Consider the following 20,152-nt stretch of genomic DNA (forward strand, 5'->3'; position numbering starts at 1 on the left):
TGGTGGCCAAATGAACTACCCTGTTTTTGGCCCTTCCCAAAACCCCACCTTCCAGATCCAATGGCTTCTCCACACCTAGAGAATGAATTCCCTATTCCTTAGCCTGCTGTTTAATCTTCCACCATCATTCTGCCATCTGTCCTTCCAGCATGAACTGCACCTTAGAAAAGAAAATGGAAGGGGAGAACATTTCTGGGAAGTGGCCCGTATACAGAGCTGCAATTCATCCTGTGTCATCTGCTCCTCACCTTCCCCTGTCCAGCTTCTCCTGTTACAGGGTCACAGATGTCTTCCAGGGCATCTAATCCAGGGGTCACAATTTGGTCTTCTTTATGAACATCTAAGCAGCATTCAGCACAGGTGACCACTTCCTCTTTCCTAGCACAGCTTCCCCTTTTGGCTTTCACAAGGACACACCCTCATGGTTTCCCTTCCGCCTCTGGCAGTTCCTTCACAGGATCCTCCTCTACTCATTTTCCAACTCTTGCAGGTCTTCAGGCTGAGTCCTGGACTGTCTTCTCTCTTTACTCTCTGCCCCTTCACTGATCTCATCCAATCCTGCAGCCTTAAATATAATCAATATGCTGAAATTCTCCATTTATAACTCAAGTCAAACCCATCTTCTGGTCATGTGTATCTTCTCAGTTGACACTTCCACTTAGACATCTCACAGGCATCTTAAACCTAACATGCCCAAAGGCAAATTCTTGATTTCTCCTTTTCCAGATCTGATCCTCTCCTTGTCTCCACCCATCTAACCAACTGTTCAAGGCTGAAACTGGGGAGTCATCTCTGGTTCCTCCATTTCCCTTACCCTCTGTCCCCCAAATCCAATCCACCAGCAGTCCTAACTCTAGTAGTTCTAACAGACATCTCAAAGTCTCTTGGTCTCTATACCCTTTGTTATCTCTAAGATACACATCTAATGTCTTCACCACCTAGTATCACCTACCCTTTGTCCTGGTGACCTGGGGACTTCTTTGGACAATCATCACTCTCCCACTATATGCTGCACAGTGGACCTGCCTTCTTCTGGGTAAGCCAGACTAAGAGAATCTGTGACCCTCCTCCTTCCAATGTTTCTGTTACACTGGACTCCTTTCTGATTCTTGAACACACCTAGCTCTTTCCTGGGTCAAGACCTCTGCACATTCTGCACCCTCTCCTTGGAGTTCTCTTTCCCCTGTGCTTGACCTGGTTAGTTCCTTCTCACCCTTCAAGTCTTGGTCTCATCTCAATGTCACCTCCTCCGGAGACCTGGCCAGGCCACCCTATCTAAGCAGGGGCCCTCTGTTATTTGTTTTCACTGCACCCATTCACTTCCTAGCACCTATTCCAATGTGTAATTATATACAACCAGTACTTACTTATTATCTGTCTCCCTCACTAGACTGTCTCCTCCCTGAGAGCCTGGACTATGTCTCTTCTATTGGCCAATATATACTAGTACTGAGCACAGTACTAGGTACTTAGCAGAACTCAACAAACACTCATTGAATAACTGAGCAAACCCACCGCATGCCAGGTCCCATGCTGAAAGCTTTAGAGGAACATCCCCAGATGTCTACAGAAACCATCACTCCCCCCGAGTGCAGTTCTAACTCCATACTCTGCCAACCACTGGAACGTCCCTCTGGTGCTTCCCCATCTGTAGGCATCTACGCCATCTCAAGCCCACTTTTCCAAATCTTCACTCCCCTTTCCGAATCCCATGGCCCTCCCAGCAGAGCAGCGTTCCTGTTTGCTTCTGTGGCAACCTGGACTTCCCCAGTGATAACACATATGACTATCCTGAAACGGCTTATTTTAATTCCTAATTCTCCATGAGACTCAGTTCTCCATGAATTCTAGGAGGGCAGGGGCTTTGTCTCTTCTCTTCACCACTTGTCCCCACAACCTCACGTAGGCCCTGTGATACAGTTTGGATGTGTTTCTCTACCCAAATCTCATATTGAAATGTAATCCCCAGTGTCAGAAATGGGACCTGGTCGGGGGTGACTGGACCATAGGGGTGAATTTCTCATGAATGGTTTAGCACCATCACCCTTGGTACTCCTCATGATAATGCATGAGTTCTCATGAGATCTGTTCATTTAAAAGTGTGTGGTGCCCCACTTCGCCCTCGCTCTCTTGCTCCTACTCTGGCCATGTGATGGCCCTGCTCCCCCTTTGCCTTTCATCATGATTGCAAATTTCCTGAGGCCTCCCCAGAAGCCAAGCCGATAACAGCATCATGCATGACTAAATGGGCCTGGAAGCTTCAGCTCCCTTACATGATCAGGTGTTCTTTCATTGTTTATTATTTTATAGAACCACGTCATAACCTTTAAAGTTACTAATGTTTATGTCTTCGCCTTTTTTTCTTTTCTCTACCATCTCCCAGATGACAAGGCCCATTTCCTTTTCATCTCTGTATCTCTTGAAGAGGGTTGTGTACAAAAAAGTGATGGTTATTAAATGCTTACAGGAAATGTGTGTGAATTCTCTTACGTTCACTGCAGTGGACTTGTACTGTCAAAAGTAGTGTGCAGTTTTAAACGCGAACACGTTACCACTGCAAGAGGGAAGATGACCTCCGGAAGGCCAGAATACAAAGGCGAAGTTGCTCAAGCACCCAGAGAGACAACTGCATCCAGCAAAGCACACTCATGTCCTGGCGGGCGCCCTCGCCATGATCACCTCCCCACAATCACATGGGACATGGGAGCCTGTCTGCTGCTGCTGCTGCTGCTGCTGTATCTGAGACATAAGCCCAGGAAGCACCCTCCTCAGCAGCCCATAGGACACAGAAGGGCCTCTTGGACTCCTTTTCCTGCCTTCTAAGTCTAGGTTACACTGAGCAGGGCTAAACAATTGCAAAGAGATTATATGGGAAGATTGAAAGCTTTTTAAAGTCGATGCATAGTGGTGATGAGTGGTCTATTTGTTTGATTATAAACCCTCCCATACCACTTTATTCCCTGGCTTGGCTGCAAGTACCTGAGGGGGGCCCAAGGTCTGAACCATCCCTGCCTGACTTCCTGCTTTCTGAGTCAAGGCCTCCCATGCAGCATGCGGGGATGTAACCTAGGAAATGGTACAACCCCATGGGTGCATCTCCCAGCTGACAGTCATTTGCCTTTTGCATCAGTTTATCTCCACCCCACCTGAATTAAAATCAATTCAAAGCCAGTGAAAACACACTACAATCCGTTTTGCTTACCCAGGACACCTGACACAGCTAACAAGAAGCAAGTTTACTTTAAATGTGCTTTGCTACCCTTTGTTTACAAAAGATGGGTAAATATTCCTAAAGCAACCTGCAGTAACTAATTGGCATCCCAGCTGGGCATGGTGGCACATGCCTATAATCCCAACACTTTGGGAGGCCAAGACAGGAGGATCACTTGAGCCCAGGAGTTCAAGGCTGCAGTGAGCTAGGATCGTACCACTGCATTCCAGCCTGGGTCACAGAATAAGACCTTGATTCTATAAAGAGGTAAAAATCCAAAATTGATTGACATGCCCAAATCAAGCTTCTCTGGCAATTGTGGCGGCAATGACTCAAGTAGGGAGTAACATTGTCTTCTCAGAAGGCTGAGGGGAACCCGAGGGTGAAGCCGTTTCTCTGCTGCTAGCTGGGCTGCGAAATGAATACCCTGTGCTATCGCAGTCAGACCAGTCAGTCCCACCTATTTTCTCTGAAAGTAACTAGAATGTTATCCAGACTCATGGTTATGCATCTTGAGCAGCATTTCCTTAAGCCAGCAGCCACTGTAAAGAAATGCCCTGCCTCCAAGCCCTGGCAATGTCCGGCTCAGTCATCTCCTTCTCCACAAACTCCCACTTCAACCAGGATGTGACCTTAATCTGGTCCCACTTTCAGCTGGTAAGTCAGCCAGGCATCGTCACCACTGGAAGTCACAATTTACCTCCTGCTGTTTGCCTGACACTCCGTGAGGTGCTTCCATGTGTATATTTTTATATTTTTATTTGCTCCTCACTACTGCCCTACGAGGTGAGTGATACTCACTCTACTACCCAGATAAAGAACCTGAGACCCAGAGGAAGAAAGGGCTGGTTCCAAACCCGGCACCCGAGCTGCCCTCACACAAGCGCTTGCCGTGGCGAGGCGACTTAGAGCCCTCAGAGGCAGTAATCCTGGCCCTCTGAGGCTACTGTTCTGCTTTCACCCTCTGCGGAGCCTCAACAAGATGTTTTTTTCAGCCTTAACAGGCTTGTTGCTGCCACCCAGAGGGATAAGAGAAATAGATGTGAAATGGATCTGGGTACATTCCAAGTCGGACCGCGCCCAGAGACTTGGGACTGGGAGGCGGAGGAAGTTACCGGCCAGGATGACAACTAGCTGTTCTCTCCTGCCTCATAAGGAAAGAGGGAGTCCAGGAAGAGAAGAACTAGGAAGCAGGGGAAGGAAAAGATGGGAAGGAGAAGAAAAAGAGGGGTGGGAGAGGGAAGAGGAGGAGCCAGAAAAGGAAGCCGAGGGAGGAGGGGGAGGAGAAAGAGATGCTTTGTGACCGCTGTAGGTGAGACCCAAGGGAAAGCCTCAGGAGAAATCACCAAACCAATAGAGGCTGGGAACTGGCTGGGCCATGTCCCATCCTGGAGGTCAAGTGCTCCCTCACAGAAGGAGGGCGATGGACAGTTAATCCCTCCCATCGACTCCCTCCACGCCGAGAGGCAGCACTTCCCACACAGTGGCACAGTGATGAAAGGACTGGAGCCCAAGGAACTGTGTGACCTGCAGCAAGGCACACCCCTGTGAGTCTAAATTTTTCTTAACAATAGGGGCAATAGTGCTCACACTGCCCACTGCACACGGTGGAGTGGCAACGCTGTGAGGACCAGTGACCATGAAGGACAAGTGTTTAAGCCAAACTGAAAAGCAGCCCTTGGATCTAACACATCAGAAGGGGCCTAGGAACTGGTCCTGGCATCAGGTTTTCTGAAAGAGATGCCCAAGTCCACCAGTTCAGCAGTGACTTCTGGAAAAGACGGGAGAGTTGTAGAAGAATCAGATTCAAGACTGTAATTCAGTGAGTCCTCAGGAACGACAACTAAAAAGCCAAGTATACATTTAAGTATATGTCTAAAGAAAAACATTGTGTTTCATCAATTCCATCTCTTATTGCCAAACTCTAGTGTATTTTCCTACTACTGAAAATCAGTTAATCCCGTCCATTATGTCCTTCCAGATACACAGAAGAAAACTGCAGAAAAGCAAAAGGAATGAGACAACTGGGAGCAAGTACATGACAAGGAAGTGTGGGAAGCTGCTGGTGCTTAGGGACAGCAGTTACCTCCATTCTGTTCCCGCTTGCTGTAGGCATCCACCGACAAATGAGCCCTGGCTGTGGCCCTCAGGCCCTGAGTAGCCCACTGGTATGGATCAAGCAGCCCTGACAGCACTTGGCATATTCAAAATCTCCCAATGATTTTTCTCCTTGGTCCACATTCTGTGGCCCCCAAACCGGCCCTCACCTCCACCTCCTAAAAGTAATTCTTCACTACTGTTGTACCATCCCAGCCTTGAGCTAGCGGCAGCAGGGACTGCAGCTAGCAGGGACCTTTGAGAGTACCTGGCCCAGCGGGCTGGGCGTGGTGGCTCACGCCTGTAATCCCAACACTTTGGGAGGCCGAGGCAGGCAGATCCCTTGAGCTCAGGAGTTTACGACCAGTCTGGGCAACATAGCAAGACCCTGTCTCAAAAAAAAAAAAAAAAAAAGAGTGACAGTACCTGGCCCAAAATCTCATCACTGGTCTTTAGAGCCCAGAGAGAAGAGCAGGAGGACAAGAAAAGAGAAAACGCTTCAAAGTTAAGCAGTCCCTCAAGGCTACATCAACAGGCATTTCCTTGAACTTGAGTAAAGTAAAACAAAATGAGAAATGAGCCAGTAAGCAATCCGTGGCACGTGAATCCATCACCTAGTGCAGACCTCTCATCATTATTTTTTAGTTGGATTCCAGTGGGCAGCCAGTGTCTCAGGGCCCAGTAGTCTTCCTTTCTCCCCAAGGAACAGGCTTCAAAGATGAAAATAAATTATCCAACCCACTCTTATTAATCTCACACAAAACATTTTCAACTGAACGTACCGGTATGGCACTTCTGGGACCCCCAGGGAGATTAATTCCTGGGTCTGGACCTCCATATTAACACATACAGACACAGGTTAGAGAGAAGGAGGGCAAGGGCTGGGAGCTCCTCTGTGATGACCACCATTTGCCGTGAAAAGGGAAAAGCAACATCACTAGAAAAATATTCCATGTTCCCTCCCTTCTCCTTCTATTTATAACAGCAAAGAAAACAGAACTTCATCTTAGCTTAGGGGACGTGCGCCATTGCTCAAATGATCTCAATCAGTGGCAGATGAGATCGAATGCAAAAGCATCTTTATGCCAAGGCCATTGAGCGGCTGCAAACCTTGGGGGGTGTGTCACGGCCTTTTGTGGGCCATGTGGAGCTCAGTCAGAGGCCTCTGGACCAAAGCAGGCCTTCTCTCACAAGCAGTTTAATAGGACTTGAAAAATAGGCATTTATTTTCAACTAATGGGAAATAGATGCATGCGGCTCTGGGTCACTAGGCAGATGAAATCCCAGTTTCATGAGCTACACCCCAAGGTTTGAAGCTCCTAAAAATGAAGAAGGAGCAACTCCATTGTTCATTTTTCCAGAGCCTGGGGCTTGGGTCCCTTCTGCCATTCAAAGCACTACTGGACTAACTCTAGAGGAGAGGAATACGCCTCTAGGGGCCTCCCATGCAAAGCCTACAGGGGTGCTACAGAGGAACCAGATACCTACTGTTGGTCTTCATGCACATCTATCCTGCAGCACAATGTCAAAATAAGGGATAACTGAAGAGATTTGGAACAGAATCAGCACATTTCTCACAAGAGCAACACAAAAAGGAAAACAAACATCAAATGCACTCGAGAGCTGTCCCTCCCATTCATGTCCTTCAACCTTTCGTAAAAGGCTTTTCAAAGCCACACTCACTTTCATAAAAACTGGCTGAGATTTGGCAAATTCAATTCCCTGAATGATCAGCCCCTGAAAGGGTGATGCTCCTGTGTACCAGGATTTCCAATTCATTAACTTTTTCCTTAACAAATGGGGAGGCCCGTGCAGAGCCATTCATGGAGGGAGGGCGTGGGAAGGCGTGGCTCCCGTCAGGCCAACCCCACTGGTTTTGGGGCTGCGTACTTGTGACTTGGGTTCCCTCCCTCCCTTCTCCCACCTTCACATCTCATGGGAAAGCAAGAGAGCCAGGTAGAGAAGAGACAAAAACAGCCAATGTTCATTCTTTAAAAAAAAAAGTTCCAATGGTAGTTCATATTTAAAATTCCTTTATTATGATAACTAAACTGGAGACAGCATTGTAAGGCTTTCTACTTTCCTTCTTTAGGAAGTGGATTAAAAAAATGAAGAAGGCTTACCCATTTTTGAAATAGAGGACATGGGCTCTCTGAAGTCCTGTTTCTAGGAAAAAACCTAGTTCTTGATCGTGGGGAGCAGGGCCAGGCTTAGGGCTTCTGTTTTGAATATTAGAAAGTATTACCTAGAAGGGGAGAAAATTGGAAAACTAATCAGATGCACATCCAAGCCTACTTCCTTCAAACCCTATCTCTAAATGCACTGCACGACCTAAAAAACCAACTTCCTCACGCAAATATCAGTGCAGAGGCACAAGTGTAGAAGTGCAAGTATTAGAAAAGCAGAGAGAATGGTTCTACTAGACAGGAAGCAGCCAAGCAACCCAGGGGCACACAGGGCCCTCCTGGTACCGAGAGCTGAAGACTGGGGGGTCCTGATGAGCAGGTGGTGCCATGAGAAGCACTAGAGGTGGAGAGGCCCTGCTGAAGGCCAGGATACTGACAGGAAGGCTGGGGGACACAGAAGCAGGTCCTAGCAAAGGGCAGACTGCAGCTGCCACCCTGCATGAGCTTGATGAGCTCCAAGATGAGCTGATGAGTGCTGTGATCCACACTAGCCCTGGAATCAACCAGAAAAGGGCAGACTCGCCAGGCTCCAGAGCTGAGGGACATTGCAGCTTTGCAACCTGGTGAGGTTGGCTGCGTAGCAGTCCTCCATTCTCAAGGCGGGGAGCTGAGCAAAACACCCTGTCTCCCCAAACCTGACTTCTTAGCTTGTCAACAGATAATGGGGTTTTTAAAGGTTTAATTTGTTAGCCCTGCAAGAAAGACTGCCAACTAATCAGGATGAAGACTTGCAAGTTGGGTTGGGTATACTGAAGCATAAACATGTAGCTGCTACTCTCTCTTTTTTTTTTTTTTTTTTTGAGATGGAGTGTCACTCTGTTACCCAAGCTGGAGTGCAGTGGTGCAATCTCGGCTCACTGCAAGCTCCGCCTCTCAGGTTCACGCCATTCTCCTGCCTCAGCCTCCCAAGTAGCTGGGACTACAGGTGCCCGCCACCACACCTGGCTAATTTTTTTTTTTTTTTTGTATTTTTAGCAGAGACGGGGTTTCACCGTGTTAACCATGGTCTCGATCTCCTGACCTCGTGATCCGCCTGCCTCGGCCTCCCAAAGTGCTGGGATTACAGGCGTGAGCCACTGCCGCCTGCCTGCTGCTACTCTCTTTAAATTCACAAGTCGAAGTATTTCTCAGCGGAAAGCCTACTTGTGGCTCACGTAAAAACCAATGTTCTCCAAGCATGCTGTCTATATTTGCTGAGAGTCAGCAGCTCTTCAAAAGACCCCGTTGTTTGCCAAACCCCAAACATCCTAGAGGTCTTGAAACCTTAGTCTCCAAACAGAGTGAAAGTAATTGCTAGCTCCCTAACCCGCAAGCTTTGGGGAAAAGAAAGGTAGAAGGTACATGATAAACAAGACATTGAGGAATGAGGTGGGCAGCCCTAGCTTGTGAACCGGATCCCAGCATCTTATAGAAATTGCCCAGCTCCGTCCTGACTTAGCCCTCAGCTCTGCACCCCCGACTCTCCGGGAGTTCCTCCTCTCTGGGAACCTCATTTCCACCCACTACAGGCTCCTCCACTCATCCGTCACGTGCCAGAGATGCACGCGGCGCCATCCAAGCCACACGCCTTTCTCTCTTAGGTCTCTTGAGATGACCACATCCATCCCTAAGAGCCTCAAAATCATCAGTATGCTGCCAACGCCCAAGTTTATAGCTGTAGTCAAGACTTTCTCTGTGAATTTCAGACTCACGTATCCAACTGCTGCACTTGGAGGTCCAGCACGGAAACTTTTAAAAATCATCCTTCATTTGCTTTTTAGCATAGTTTTAATTTTGACATGCCATGATTATTTTAAAGCAAAAAATTCAGTACGGCACAAAAAAGAAAATAAAAAAATCACCTCACAATTCCATCACACAAAAATAACCACAGTTAACATTTATTGAACGACAATCCAGATATCTTTGTGGACGCATGTATCAAGCAGAGAAAGACAAAAATCATTTTACAAAAAAAAATGAGATCATGTTATATATGCTAGTTTTAAATTTAAACCATTATATTTAATTTAGTTAAATTTAACAGAAGGAACTAAAGTGTAACCAAAGTTACACTTTAGAAAGTTTGTCCCTCCTAATTATTTCTCAACTATGTCTGTGACTATCCATTTCTACTACCATTACCTCATCTGAGCTGCCAGGACTTCCTGTCAGATTTCTATAGCAGCCTCCTGAATGGAGTCTCCACATCCTCTCTTGCTTCCCTATTTCCCTCACTCTTTATAAGCAGCCTGAATATATATATATATACACACACACACACACATACACATACACACACACACACACACACACACACACACACACACATATATATGTATATATTTATAGTCTCATTCTGTCACCCAAGTTGGAGGGCAGTGGCATGATCATGGCTCCCTGCAGCCTCAACTTCCCAGACTCAAATGATCCTCCCACCTCAGCCTCCCAAGTAGCTGAGACGACAGGTGTGTGCCACCACACTCGGCTAATTTTTGTATTTTTTGTAGAGATGAGGTTTCACCATGTTGCCCAGGCTGGTCTTGAACTCCTGAGCTCAAGCAATCCAACTGACTCCGCCTCTCAAAGTGCTGGGATTACAGGCATGAGCCACTGCGCCTGGCTCCTGAATAATTTTTCATGATCCAATCTGGATCTTGTTGCTCTTAGGCTCTTTTTCCTCTTTCTCATCTCTCAGACATCAGCTTGCTTCTGCTTCTTGCTTCCTCCAAAGGAAGCGAGCCTTTTCTAACAACCAGCATGAAGGAAGTCTGCCCTATTCGCCTGCCCACAGCGTCCTTTCCTATTCCTTCATTGCATTTGGCATTGTTATTTCTTCACTTGATTTCTGACTGACTGTCTCCACTGTGCTACAAATTCCACAGTCAGAGGGCTCGCCTATTTTACTTACCCAGTGTCTACTGCAGTGTCTAGCGCAGGATAAGCATTCAATATACATAGAAAATGAATAAATTTTCAAGGCCAATCATAAATGCAGAGAAAAGGCAACAGGAAAGTAACCCACTGTGTCTTAGGCACCATGTGGGTACGTGGCTATCTCATGTATTCCTCCACAAAAACCCACCGAGATACACACCATTATCCTCTCTTTACCAGATGGGAAATGGAGACGGCTCCACCGAGTGAGGTGCCCGAATCGTGTGGCTTGAGAGCGGTGGAGCTGGTGCAGAAATCCAGGTCCCCCTGACTCCACAGCCCAGCTCCTTCCCCTTCATCTGTGTCTGCTTGCAGAGCAAAGTCCAAAACACAAGGGCAGCCAGGAGGTGGCTTAAGGTTATAAATGGGAAGAATGGGAAAGATGCAAGAGAAGCTTCGGAGGGACTAGCACAGCTCAGGGCTGACACTGAAGTCTAAGCATCTTGAACTTAATCCCTTTCTCACAAAAAGACTCCAACACATGGGCCTGGGCAGAAGCATTGTTTGGCAGTGCTGAAGCCACCACTTGTTCTGTGGATAAACACTTCCAGTGAGGAGACTGCCAACAAGCGTCCTTAACAAGCGCAGCTGGCTCTGGCAGACGCAAGTACCCAATGACCGAGGAAGCACGGGGGAAGGGGTCGAAGATTTCAGTCAAAAGACCAAGGCGCGAGGTCTGGTTCTGACACTGCTCACCCACCATTCATGGACTTAGGACAACACCTCTGACCTCACAGACCTTCACTGCCCTCATCTATATAACGGGGATAATAATACCTACCTCACAAGGTTGAATTGCAAATGAGAAACTTCATGAGCAAATATTATATATTATTATGCAAATATTATAATCCTTAATGGAGCTACATTAACTGCATGAACAAATATTATACATTATTGTACAAATAGTATAATCCTTAATGGAGATATATTAAAGAGTTATCTTTAAATAGAAGCAAAATAAAAATCTTTATTTCTTAACATCATTTTATAAATTATGGTAATAAGGCATGAGAGAGATAAGACAGAAAATATTAGAAAGGAGGAAACAGGACAGGAGTGATGGCTCATGCTTATAATCCCAGCACTGTGGGAGACTGAGGTGGGTGGATTGCTCGAGCTCAGGAGTTCAAGACCAGCCTGGCCAACATGGCAAAACCCCGTCTCTACTAAAAATACAAAAACTTAGCCAGGTGTGGTGGCGCATGCCTGTAGACCCAGCTACTCAGTAGGCTGAGGCATGAGAACTGCTTGAACCTGGGAGGCAGAGATTACAGTGAGCCAAGATTGTGCCACTGCACACCAGCCTGAGCAACAGAGCGAGACTCTGTCTCCAAAAAAGAAAGGAGGAAACAACGACGAAAATCATTCCACCGCATAGATCCACAGGCTGCAATGAGCTATGACTACTATCATTCTTTGAAAAGCATCAGCTCTGTTTCTATAGAAGAGTTCAGTATTGTGGACAATAACCACCATCCTTGCCATCCTCAACACTGCTATCCTTGTCAGCCTTCAAGATGTTGCTCAGGTGTCATCTCTTCCAGGAGACATCCCTGAACTCCCACACTGGCCCAAGGCCTTTTCTGGAGCTCCCAGAGTTCTCTGAGACTTCCCACCGCAGCACTACTCCTGGCTAAGGACCTGTGTCCTCATGAGCTTCTTTTTTAATTTTTATTTATTTATTTATTTGTTTATTTTGGAGATGGAGTTCCTGTCACCCAGGCTAGAGTACAGTGGCACAATCTCAGCTCACTGCAGCTCCACCTCCCGGGTTCAACTGATTCTCCTGCCTCAGCCTCCCAAGTAGCTGGGATTACAGGCATGTGCCACCACACCCAGCTAATTTTTATATTTTTAGTGGAGACGGGATTTCACCATGTTGGCCAGGCTGGTCTTGAACTCCCGACCTCAGGTGATCCGCCCGCCTCGGCCTCCCAAAGTGCTAGGATTACAGGCGTGAACCACTTAAGGGAAGGCTCTGTGCCATACCCATTCTAGTGCCCCTGCAGTCAAACAGTATCCAGAACATGGAAGGCACTCAATACATGATTGTGCAAGTGAATTAAAACATCACAGGCATTCTTATATGTTAAAATATAATTTCAAAATGATCCAGGCCAGGCACAGTGGCTCACGCCTATAATCCCAACACTTTGAGAGGCCAAGAAAGGTGGATTGCTTGAGACCAGGAGTTTGAGACCAGTGTGGGCAAGATGGTGAGACCCTCATCTCTACAAAAATGTTTACAATTAGCCAGGTGTGGTGGTGTATACCTGTAGTCCAAGCTACTGGGGAGGCTGAGGTGGGAGGATTGCTTGAGTCCAAGAGCTTGAGGTTGCAGTGAGCTATGATCACACTACTGCACTCCAGCCGGGGTGACAGAGTGAGACCTTGTCTCAAAAAAAAAAAAAAAAAAAAAAAAAAAACCTTTTCACAAAACTAGAAAAGATCTGAGAATAAAACCACCTACTGGCCAGGTGCAGTGGCTCACACCTGTAATGTCAGCACTTTGGAAGGCCAAGGTGGGTGGATCGCTTGAGGTCCAGAGTTCGAGACCAGCCTGGGCAACACACTGAAACCTCATCACTTTTTTAAAATAATTTTTTTTAAAAAACCTACTAAAGTCTATAGAACAAAAAATATTCACAAAATAGGAAGAGGGTCATAGATGACAGGAGACTAAACATAATTCTCCAAATTAATGTATGGAATTAAAAATTCAACCAAATCCCAAAAGGATTTTTCTTGAACTTAACAAAATTATTCTAAAATTTATCTGGCAGTATTAGAATGAGATAAGAACAAAGGATAATCTGAAAATTAAAAGTAATGAGTAGTTACTAATCATTTAAATGTTAAAACCTACCATAAAGAAATGTGTATTAAACAGTGTCATGTTGGTACAACACAGATTAGTGCAACAAAATTAAAAAGCCAGAAATTACTGTAGTATCCAGAATTTTACCGAATGACTAAAAATATATGACAGAAAATATGAAAAGGAAAGATCATCTTAAAGTAGCACTGAAATTTGGGAATTTGGGAAATTTTAATTTTAATTGGGAAAAATTAATTTAGAGCTATATATATATATACCAAAATGAACCCCAACTATATTTGGAAATTAAAAGTTTTTGTATGTTTGTTTTTGTTTTTAAAGGTTTCTCTGCACATAGTGAAAAAATTGTGTTTTTTTTTTTTTTTTTTTAAAAAGGGGGAGGAGGCCAGGCACGGTGCCTGTGATCACAGCACTTTGGAAGGCCAAGATGGGTGAATCACGTGGTCAGGAGTTCGAGAGCAGCCTGGCCAACATGGTGAAACCCGGTCTCTACTAAAAATACTAAAAAAAAAAAAAAAAGGCGGGGGGCGCGAGTGGGAAATGGGGCCAGGCTTGGTGGCTCATGCATGTAATCACAGTACTTTGGGAGACCAAGGCAGGAGGATCACTTGAAGCCAGGAGTTCAAGACCAGCCTGGACAACAAAGTGAGAACCTGTCTCTACAAAAAATTTAAAAAGAGGCCGGACACAGTGGCATGCGGCTGTAGTCCCAGTTAACTGGGAGGCTGGGGCAGGAGGGACAGGAGGACCTCTTGAGCCCGGGAGTTTGAGGGTGCAGCAAGCTATGATCATGCCACTACACTCTAACCTGAGCAACAGAGCAAGACCCTGTCTCTTTAAAACAAAAAAAAAGTGTATATATATATACACACACACATACATATATATGGAAAATGGTTGAAAATTATCAAATCCTAGAGAGGTTTATTCCAACATTCAAGTTTTAAAAACAGTAAAATAAAATATAATTAAAAAGATAACCAGATTCAACTATATACAGATTCAAAATTTATAAGCAACTTAAACATGGAAAATTACTGGTTAGGAAAATATTCAGAGCAAATATGATAAAGAGTTAACATACTTATGACATAGTTTATTCAAACTGTAAGAAAAACAACTTCCAAAAATTAGACAAAAAGGATAAGCAGACAAAAAAGGGTTAAACATAAAGTTACCACATGACCCAGAAATTCCACTGGTAAATATACTGAAGAAAACTGAAAACATATGTCTACACAGGAACCTGCATACAAATATTTATAGCAGCATCATTCATAATAGCCAAAAAGTAAAAGCAACCCAAATGCATATGAATTGGTGAATGGATAAATACAACATAGCACATATCCACACAATGGCACAATGATTTAAACAATGTAAAGAAACAAAGTACTGATACATGTTACTACATGAATGAATTTTCAGAACATGATGCTATGCCACAGAAGCCAGTCATAAAAGATCATATATTGTATGATTGTATTCTTTTCTTTTTTTGAGATGCAGTCTCTCTCTGTCGCCCAGGCGGGAGTGCAGTGGCACAATCTCAGCTCACTGAAACCTCCACCTCCCGGTTCAAGCAATTTTCCTGCCTCACCTCAGCCTCCTGAGTAGCTGGGATCACAGGTGCCCACCATCACACCCGGCTAATTTTTGTATTTTTAGTAGAGACGGGGTTTCACCATATGGGCCAGGCTAGTCTCGAACTCCGGACCTTGTGATCCACCCGCCTCGGCCTCCCAAAGTGCTGGGATTACAGGCGTGAGCCACTGTACCCGACATATGATTCTATTTCTATGAAATGTCCAGAATATGCAAATCTACAGAGAAAGACAGCAGATTAATAGTTGCCTAGGGCTGGGGAGGCTGGACATAAAATGGGGATTGACTGCTAATGAGTGCAAGGTTTCTTTCTGAGGTGATGAAAATCTGGAATTAAATATTGGTGATGGTTACTGAACTCTGGAAATATGTTGAAAACCAGTGAACGATTTAAATGGGTGAATCATATGGTAACAGTGATGCTATTTTTGAGAAAAGAAAATAGAAATATAACTAGTATATAACTAGTATATACTACTAGTAATATAACTAGTATAAAAAAAATTTCAACCTCACTGGTAATCGAAAAAATGTAAACTAAACTTGCAAAGTACCATTTTTCTCTAGCAATTTTGGTAAAATAACTTTTAAACAATAGCAGGCCTGTCAAGGTTGCAAAGAAACCACTACTCTCCTATACGGTCATAGGTAGAAGAAATTAGTAGAGGCCAGGTGCAGTGGCTCATGCGTATAATCCCAGCACTTTGGGAGGCCAAGGTCTCGAATCACCTGAGGTCAGGAGTTCCAGACCAGCCTGGCCAACATGGTGAAACCCTGTCTCTACTAAAAATACAAAAATAAGCCGGGCATGGTGGCAGGTGCCTGTAATCTCAGGTACTTGGAAGGCTGATGCAGGAGAACCGCTTGAACCCGGGAGGCGGAGGTTGCAGTGAGCTGAGACCACGCCATTGCACTCCAGCCTGGGAGACAAGAACGAAACTCCGGCTCAAAAAAAAAGAGGTTAGTGTAACTTGTAGAAAGCAACTGGACACAATACGTAGTAACAAGAATAGTAAAACATTCCTCAAGGCTGAGAATTTGTCCTTAGGGAATAACGTAAAGCAAGAGAAAAAGCAACCCGAAGGAAGTTGGCGTGGAAGCATTATTTACAACAGCTTAAACGCAACAATAGGTTCATCATATTGCAGAGGCCACACATGTGAGACCAGCCTGGGCAACACAGACAGACCTCATCTCTACAAAAATAAGAAAATTAGCTGGGCATGGTGGTGTGTGCCTGTGGTCCCAGCTACTTGGGAGGCTGGGGTAAGAGGATTTCTTCGGTCTGCGAGGTTGAAGCTGCAGTGAGCCAAGATCGCACCACTGCACTCCAGCCTGGGCGACCGAGCGAAACCCTGCCTCAAAACAAAACAAAACAAGAAAACACAGACAGGAAATATACAAAAATTAAAATAAGCAACTGCTCTTGCCTGGTATCCAGACTCTCCCAACTCAGTTTTCACTGTGTGGTAGCCTCCTAATCCAGGCTCCCAGATAAAGGGCTCAAAGTCAGAAGTGCCTAGAGCAGAAGTACCTGCCTAGCCAGTCAGTTTCTGGACATCTCTTGAAGGAAATATTACATCAAGCTATGAACTGTCCCCTTCTGGCTTCGGCCTGAGTGAAAAGGTAGGCCTGAAATGGGAAGGAAAGGAGGCATCGGCCTTTTCTTTAATGTCTCACATTTTAAAATCAGAAGCACAATCACCTGGCCCTCTAGAGACACAGCTCCGCCTTTCTCAGCAGCAGCACCGAGTGCTTTTCCTAGGACGCCTGGTTCCAGTTCAAGACCTGCAGTAACCTGCATCTAATCCAGTTCAGAATCCTGCATCTAATCCAGTTCAGAATCCAACACCTCAGCAACATCACTGCAAGTCCCTCCTGCCAGGAGAACATAATCCACTCAAGGCATGGCCAGGCTGCCAGTGAAATCTAGGTGGGGCACTGTAATATTTGGGGACCTGGTGTTTCTTCTAGAAACTTTAGCACTAAAACAGCCAATAAAATGTTATGGGTACCCCATAACTTAGCATTAACTTCTTTTCTAAAATAGGGTGTAGAGAAATGAACGTCAGCAGAAGGTCAAGTTCCACCCTGGCTCTACTCCTGCTCAAGAGAGCCATAACCAGCTGGTTGGCTGATGCGTGCAAAGGACAGAGACAGGATTATTTCATCTGCCAACAGCAGGGCTCATATTATGATATCCAAGGGTGAAGTCATCTTTATTCCCATCACTGCACCACTAGAAGCTCCTTGCGGGGCAGATAACTTTATTTACGGTTGGCATAATGCTATCATTTGAAGATAAACTAATCAAGGCCATCCTATGCCATTTCTAATTCTATCTGCTCTAATGTAACTTATTTGGTTAAATTATTTTATTTGCTCGATTTTAGGGGTAGTGTATCTGTTATTCCCCTTCAGAAAACAAACTATCAGAGACTATTCGCAGGTTTCCCTGTGACTCTGATATAACAAAAACAACATTAAACAAATCTTTGATGCACACAGCTTTCCTTTATTCCCATTTTCTTGGCCCCGCCTCTGTGTCTGGAACCAGAGGGCAGAGGAACACCTGGAAAGCTCCTAGGTCCTGCCTGGCACATGCTGGTGCGCTCAGCAAGGGCCACTTCTCTCGCCCCAGGAAACCAGGCAAGTCAGGCAGAATGAGCCCCGCCCTGGAAGCATAAGAAACAAACCAAGGTCAAATGACCAGGAGTGAACAGAGAAGTCCAGACACGGGGACTCCAGGCAAAACGTTGTTCCACTGGCTTCAGCACAAGAAAGGAAAGGCAAATTCTCATGAAAAAATTATTGCGTAAACATTCCCCTGAAATTATTTAACTTTTTTTATTTTTTATTTTTTTGAGATGGAGTCTCACTCTGTTGGCCAGGCTGGAGTGCAGTGGTGCAATCTCGGCTCACTGCAATGTCCGCCTCCTGGGTTCATGCAATTCTCCTGCCTCAGCCTCCCAAGTAGCTGGGATTACCGGCTTCTGCCACCACGCCCAGCTAATTTTTGTATTTTCAGTGGAGACAGGGTTTCACCATGTTGGCCAGGCTGGTCTCAAACTCCTGACCTCAGGTGACCTGCCCACCTCATCCTCCCAAAGTGCTGGGATTACAGGTGTGAGCCACCACACCTGGCCTCTTTAACCTTTTTAACAAAATAGTATGTTTATAATATTCTAGATTTTAACCTAAATATCTGAAATTGTCCGAAGTTAAGAAAGATTCTACAGCCAGGTGACACAGGAACAGATAAGAGCAAGAGAGCTGACGTTCACTGCACGCTGACAATGTGCTGGGAGGCACATAAGTTAACCCACCTCACCTCACAGCAGCCTCATGGCAACTAGGACTACAGTTTTACAGACGAGGATCCTGAGATACAGAGAGGCTGAGCAACCTGCCCAAAGTCCCACAGCTAAATGGGGCAAGGCCAGGGTCCCAACACTGACAATCACTCCCCGCAGTGCTCTGCAGCCTCCCACAGCTTCTGTCAGCTGCTTCGAGGAGACATCAGTCAGTCCTCGTTCTGAAGTGTCACTGCCCTTCAGGAAACCAACAACTCAGAACATCACTGAACATCCCCACTACCAGAGGAACCCAAAGAACAGCACTCCCTCAGAAGCACCATTATGAAAAGTCACTGGTCACAACACCCCCGGCTGTCTCCAAAAATCCTCCCCAAATTTTACTCTTGCTAGTGAATAAAGTTCAAAGCCAGTACTAACAAATAAAATGCCCAAGGTCCCCAGCAAGCAGAAGTTTCTTCACTCCAGAATGGCAGGGAAGTGACAGGGCACCATGGAGAGGCCGCCTCCGCCCAGCAGAGCAAACAGAACAGCGTGTGTGATTACCTGGCAGGGCTGCTCCCAGAACAAAGCCCTATTTGCCTTGGCTTGCTCAAGGCTTTTATCAGATTCCATTCCCTTTTCTGTTTTCAATTCAACATAATTCTTACTGAGTTCAAAATTAAGTCAATTAAGTTCAAAATTTAAAAAAAGAAAAAGGCCAATCAAGTATCTCTTGCATAGCACACAACCATCTTGCCACATAAAAACCTGCGAACTTCCACCAAGCCCGTTGGTCACCTAAGGAAGGTTATTCTCCCCGCTAACCTTCTGCTTAATCAACAGTTAATTTCTTGAGTACTTACTACAGTCAAAATAGATGTTGGGTTCATTCAATCTCTCTCATTGCTAATATCTCAGCTTGCTGAAATCTGGGGAGGTCCAAACTGGTTTCCCAAAAAAGAAAACTCATGCTGAAAAATCAGAGCCAGAAATTTGAAAATCACATAACTATGCTGAGATTTAACCTTAGGCTAAAGAAGCTGCTTCCCAAATGCTACCAAAAGCTAAAGCTTACTTGATCAAATAAAACACACTTATTGACTTTTTTTTTTTTTTTTTTTTTTTTTTAGTGCAGTGATTCAATCATAGCTCACTGCAGCCTCAAACTTCTGGGTTCAAGCAATCCTCCCACCTCAGCCTCCCAAGTAGCTGGGACTACAGACACGTGCCACCATGCCTAGCTAATCTCTTTTCTTTTCTTTCTTTCTTTTATTTTCTTTCTCTCTCTCTCCTTCCCTCCGTTCCTCCCTCCCTCCTTCCTTTCTCTTTCTTTTCTCTGTCTCTCCTTCTCTCCCTCCTTTCTTTCTTTCTCTCTCTTTCTCTCTCTCTTTCTTTTTTTGTAGAGACAAGGTCTCACTATGTTGACCAGGCTGATCTTAAACTTCTGGCCTCAGGTGATCCTCCTCCCTCAGCCTCTGAAAGTGCTGGGATTACAGGCATGAGCCATCACACCCAGCCTTACTGAGCACTTTCTCTAAGTAAGAGTGTGGTGAAATGACATGCTTTTTCTTTGTTTGCAGCTGCCTGGGAAAATGAAGTGAGCCAGCACTAAACTAGGTGTCATGTGAGTTGTGTTCTAAAACTAGTTTTAGGCCTAACTTTCTGTGTGTGCCTGGGCTCTCCCTTTGTAGACCTCAAGTTTCTTCTCAAAATCCACATCCTATGATCACCATTTCCCCAAAATCAAAGAAAAGGATTTCTTTTAAATCCTACAACTATACAAGTCTCCTTCATGGTCCTGCTGAAGAACCCAGCACTGAATGGGGCGTTGTGAGTGAACATAACAGAAGTGTATTCAGATCTACCAATTCCTACATCACTACAGACATATGTAACAGATGAGCCTCCTTTCTCCCAGCCAGGAGAAGACGGCTCCAAAGTGACAGGGCTGGACAACAGTGGAGAGTAAGCAGCAAGATAGGGCCCTAAGTGGCCAGGA

At 45.3% G+C, this 20,152-nt stretch overlaps 1 protein-coding gene across 4 annotated transcripts in view; it reads right to left on the reverse strand.

The window, feature by feature from the left end:
• Positions 1-20,152, reverse strand: part of TTC7B (tetratricopeptide repeat domain 7B) — a 276,351-nt gene that overhangs the window by 184,832 nt on the left and 71,367 nt on the right. For all 4 annotated transcript variants that reach the window (XM_015144366.3, XM_028851745.2, XM_028851741.2 and 1 more), the window contains one exon: positions 7,432-7,553. In XM_015144366.3, the coding sequence (XP_014999852.2) occupies positions 7,432-7,553 (122 nt within the window). The remainder of the gene's footprint in view (positions 1-7,431; positions 7,554-20,152) is intronic.

The sequence above is a fragment of the Macaca mulatta genome, chromosome 7 (assembly GCF_049350105.2).
Source record: "Macaca mulatta isolate MMU2019108-1 chromosome 7, T2T-MMU8v2.0, whole genome shotgun sequence".
Lineage (NCBI taxonomy): Eukaryota > Metazoa > Chordata > Mammalia > Primates > Cercopithecidae > Macaca > Macaca mulatta.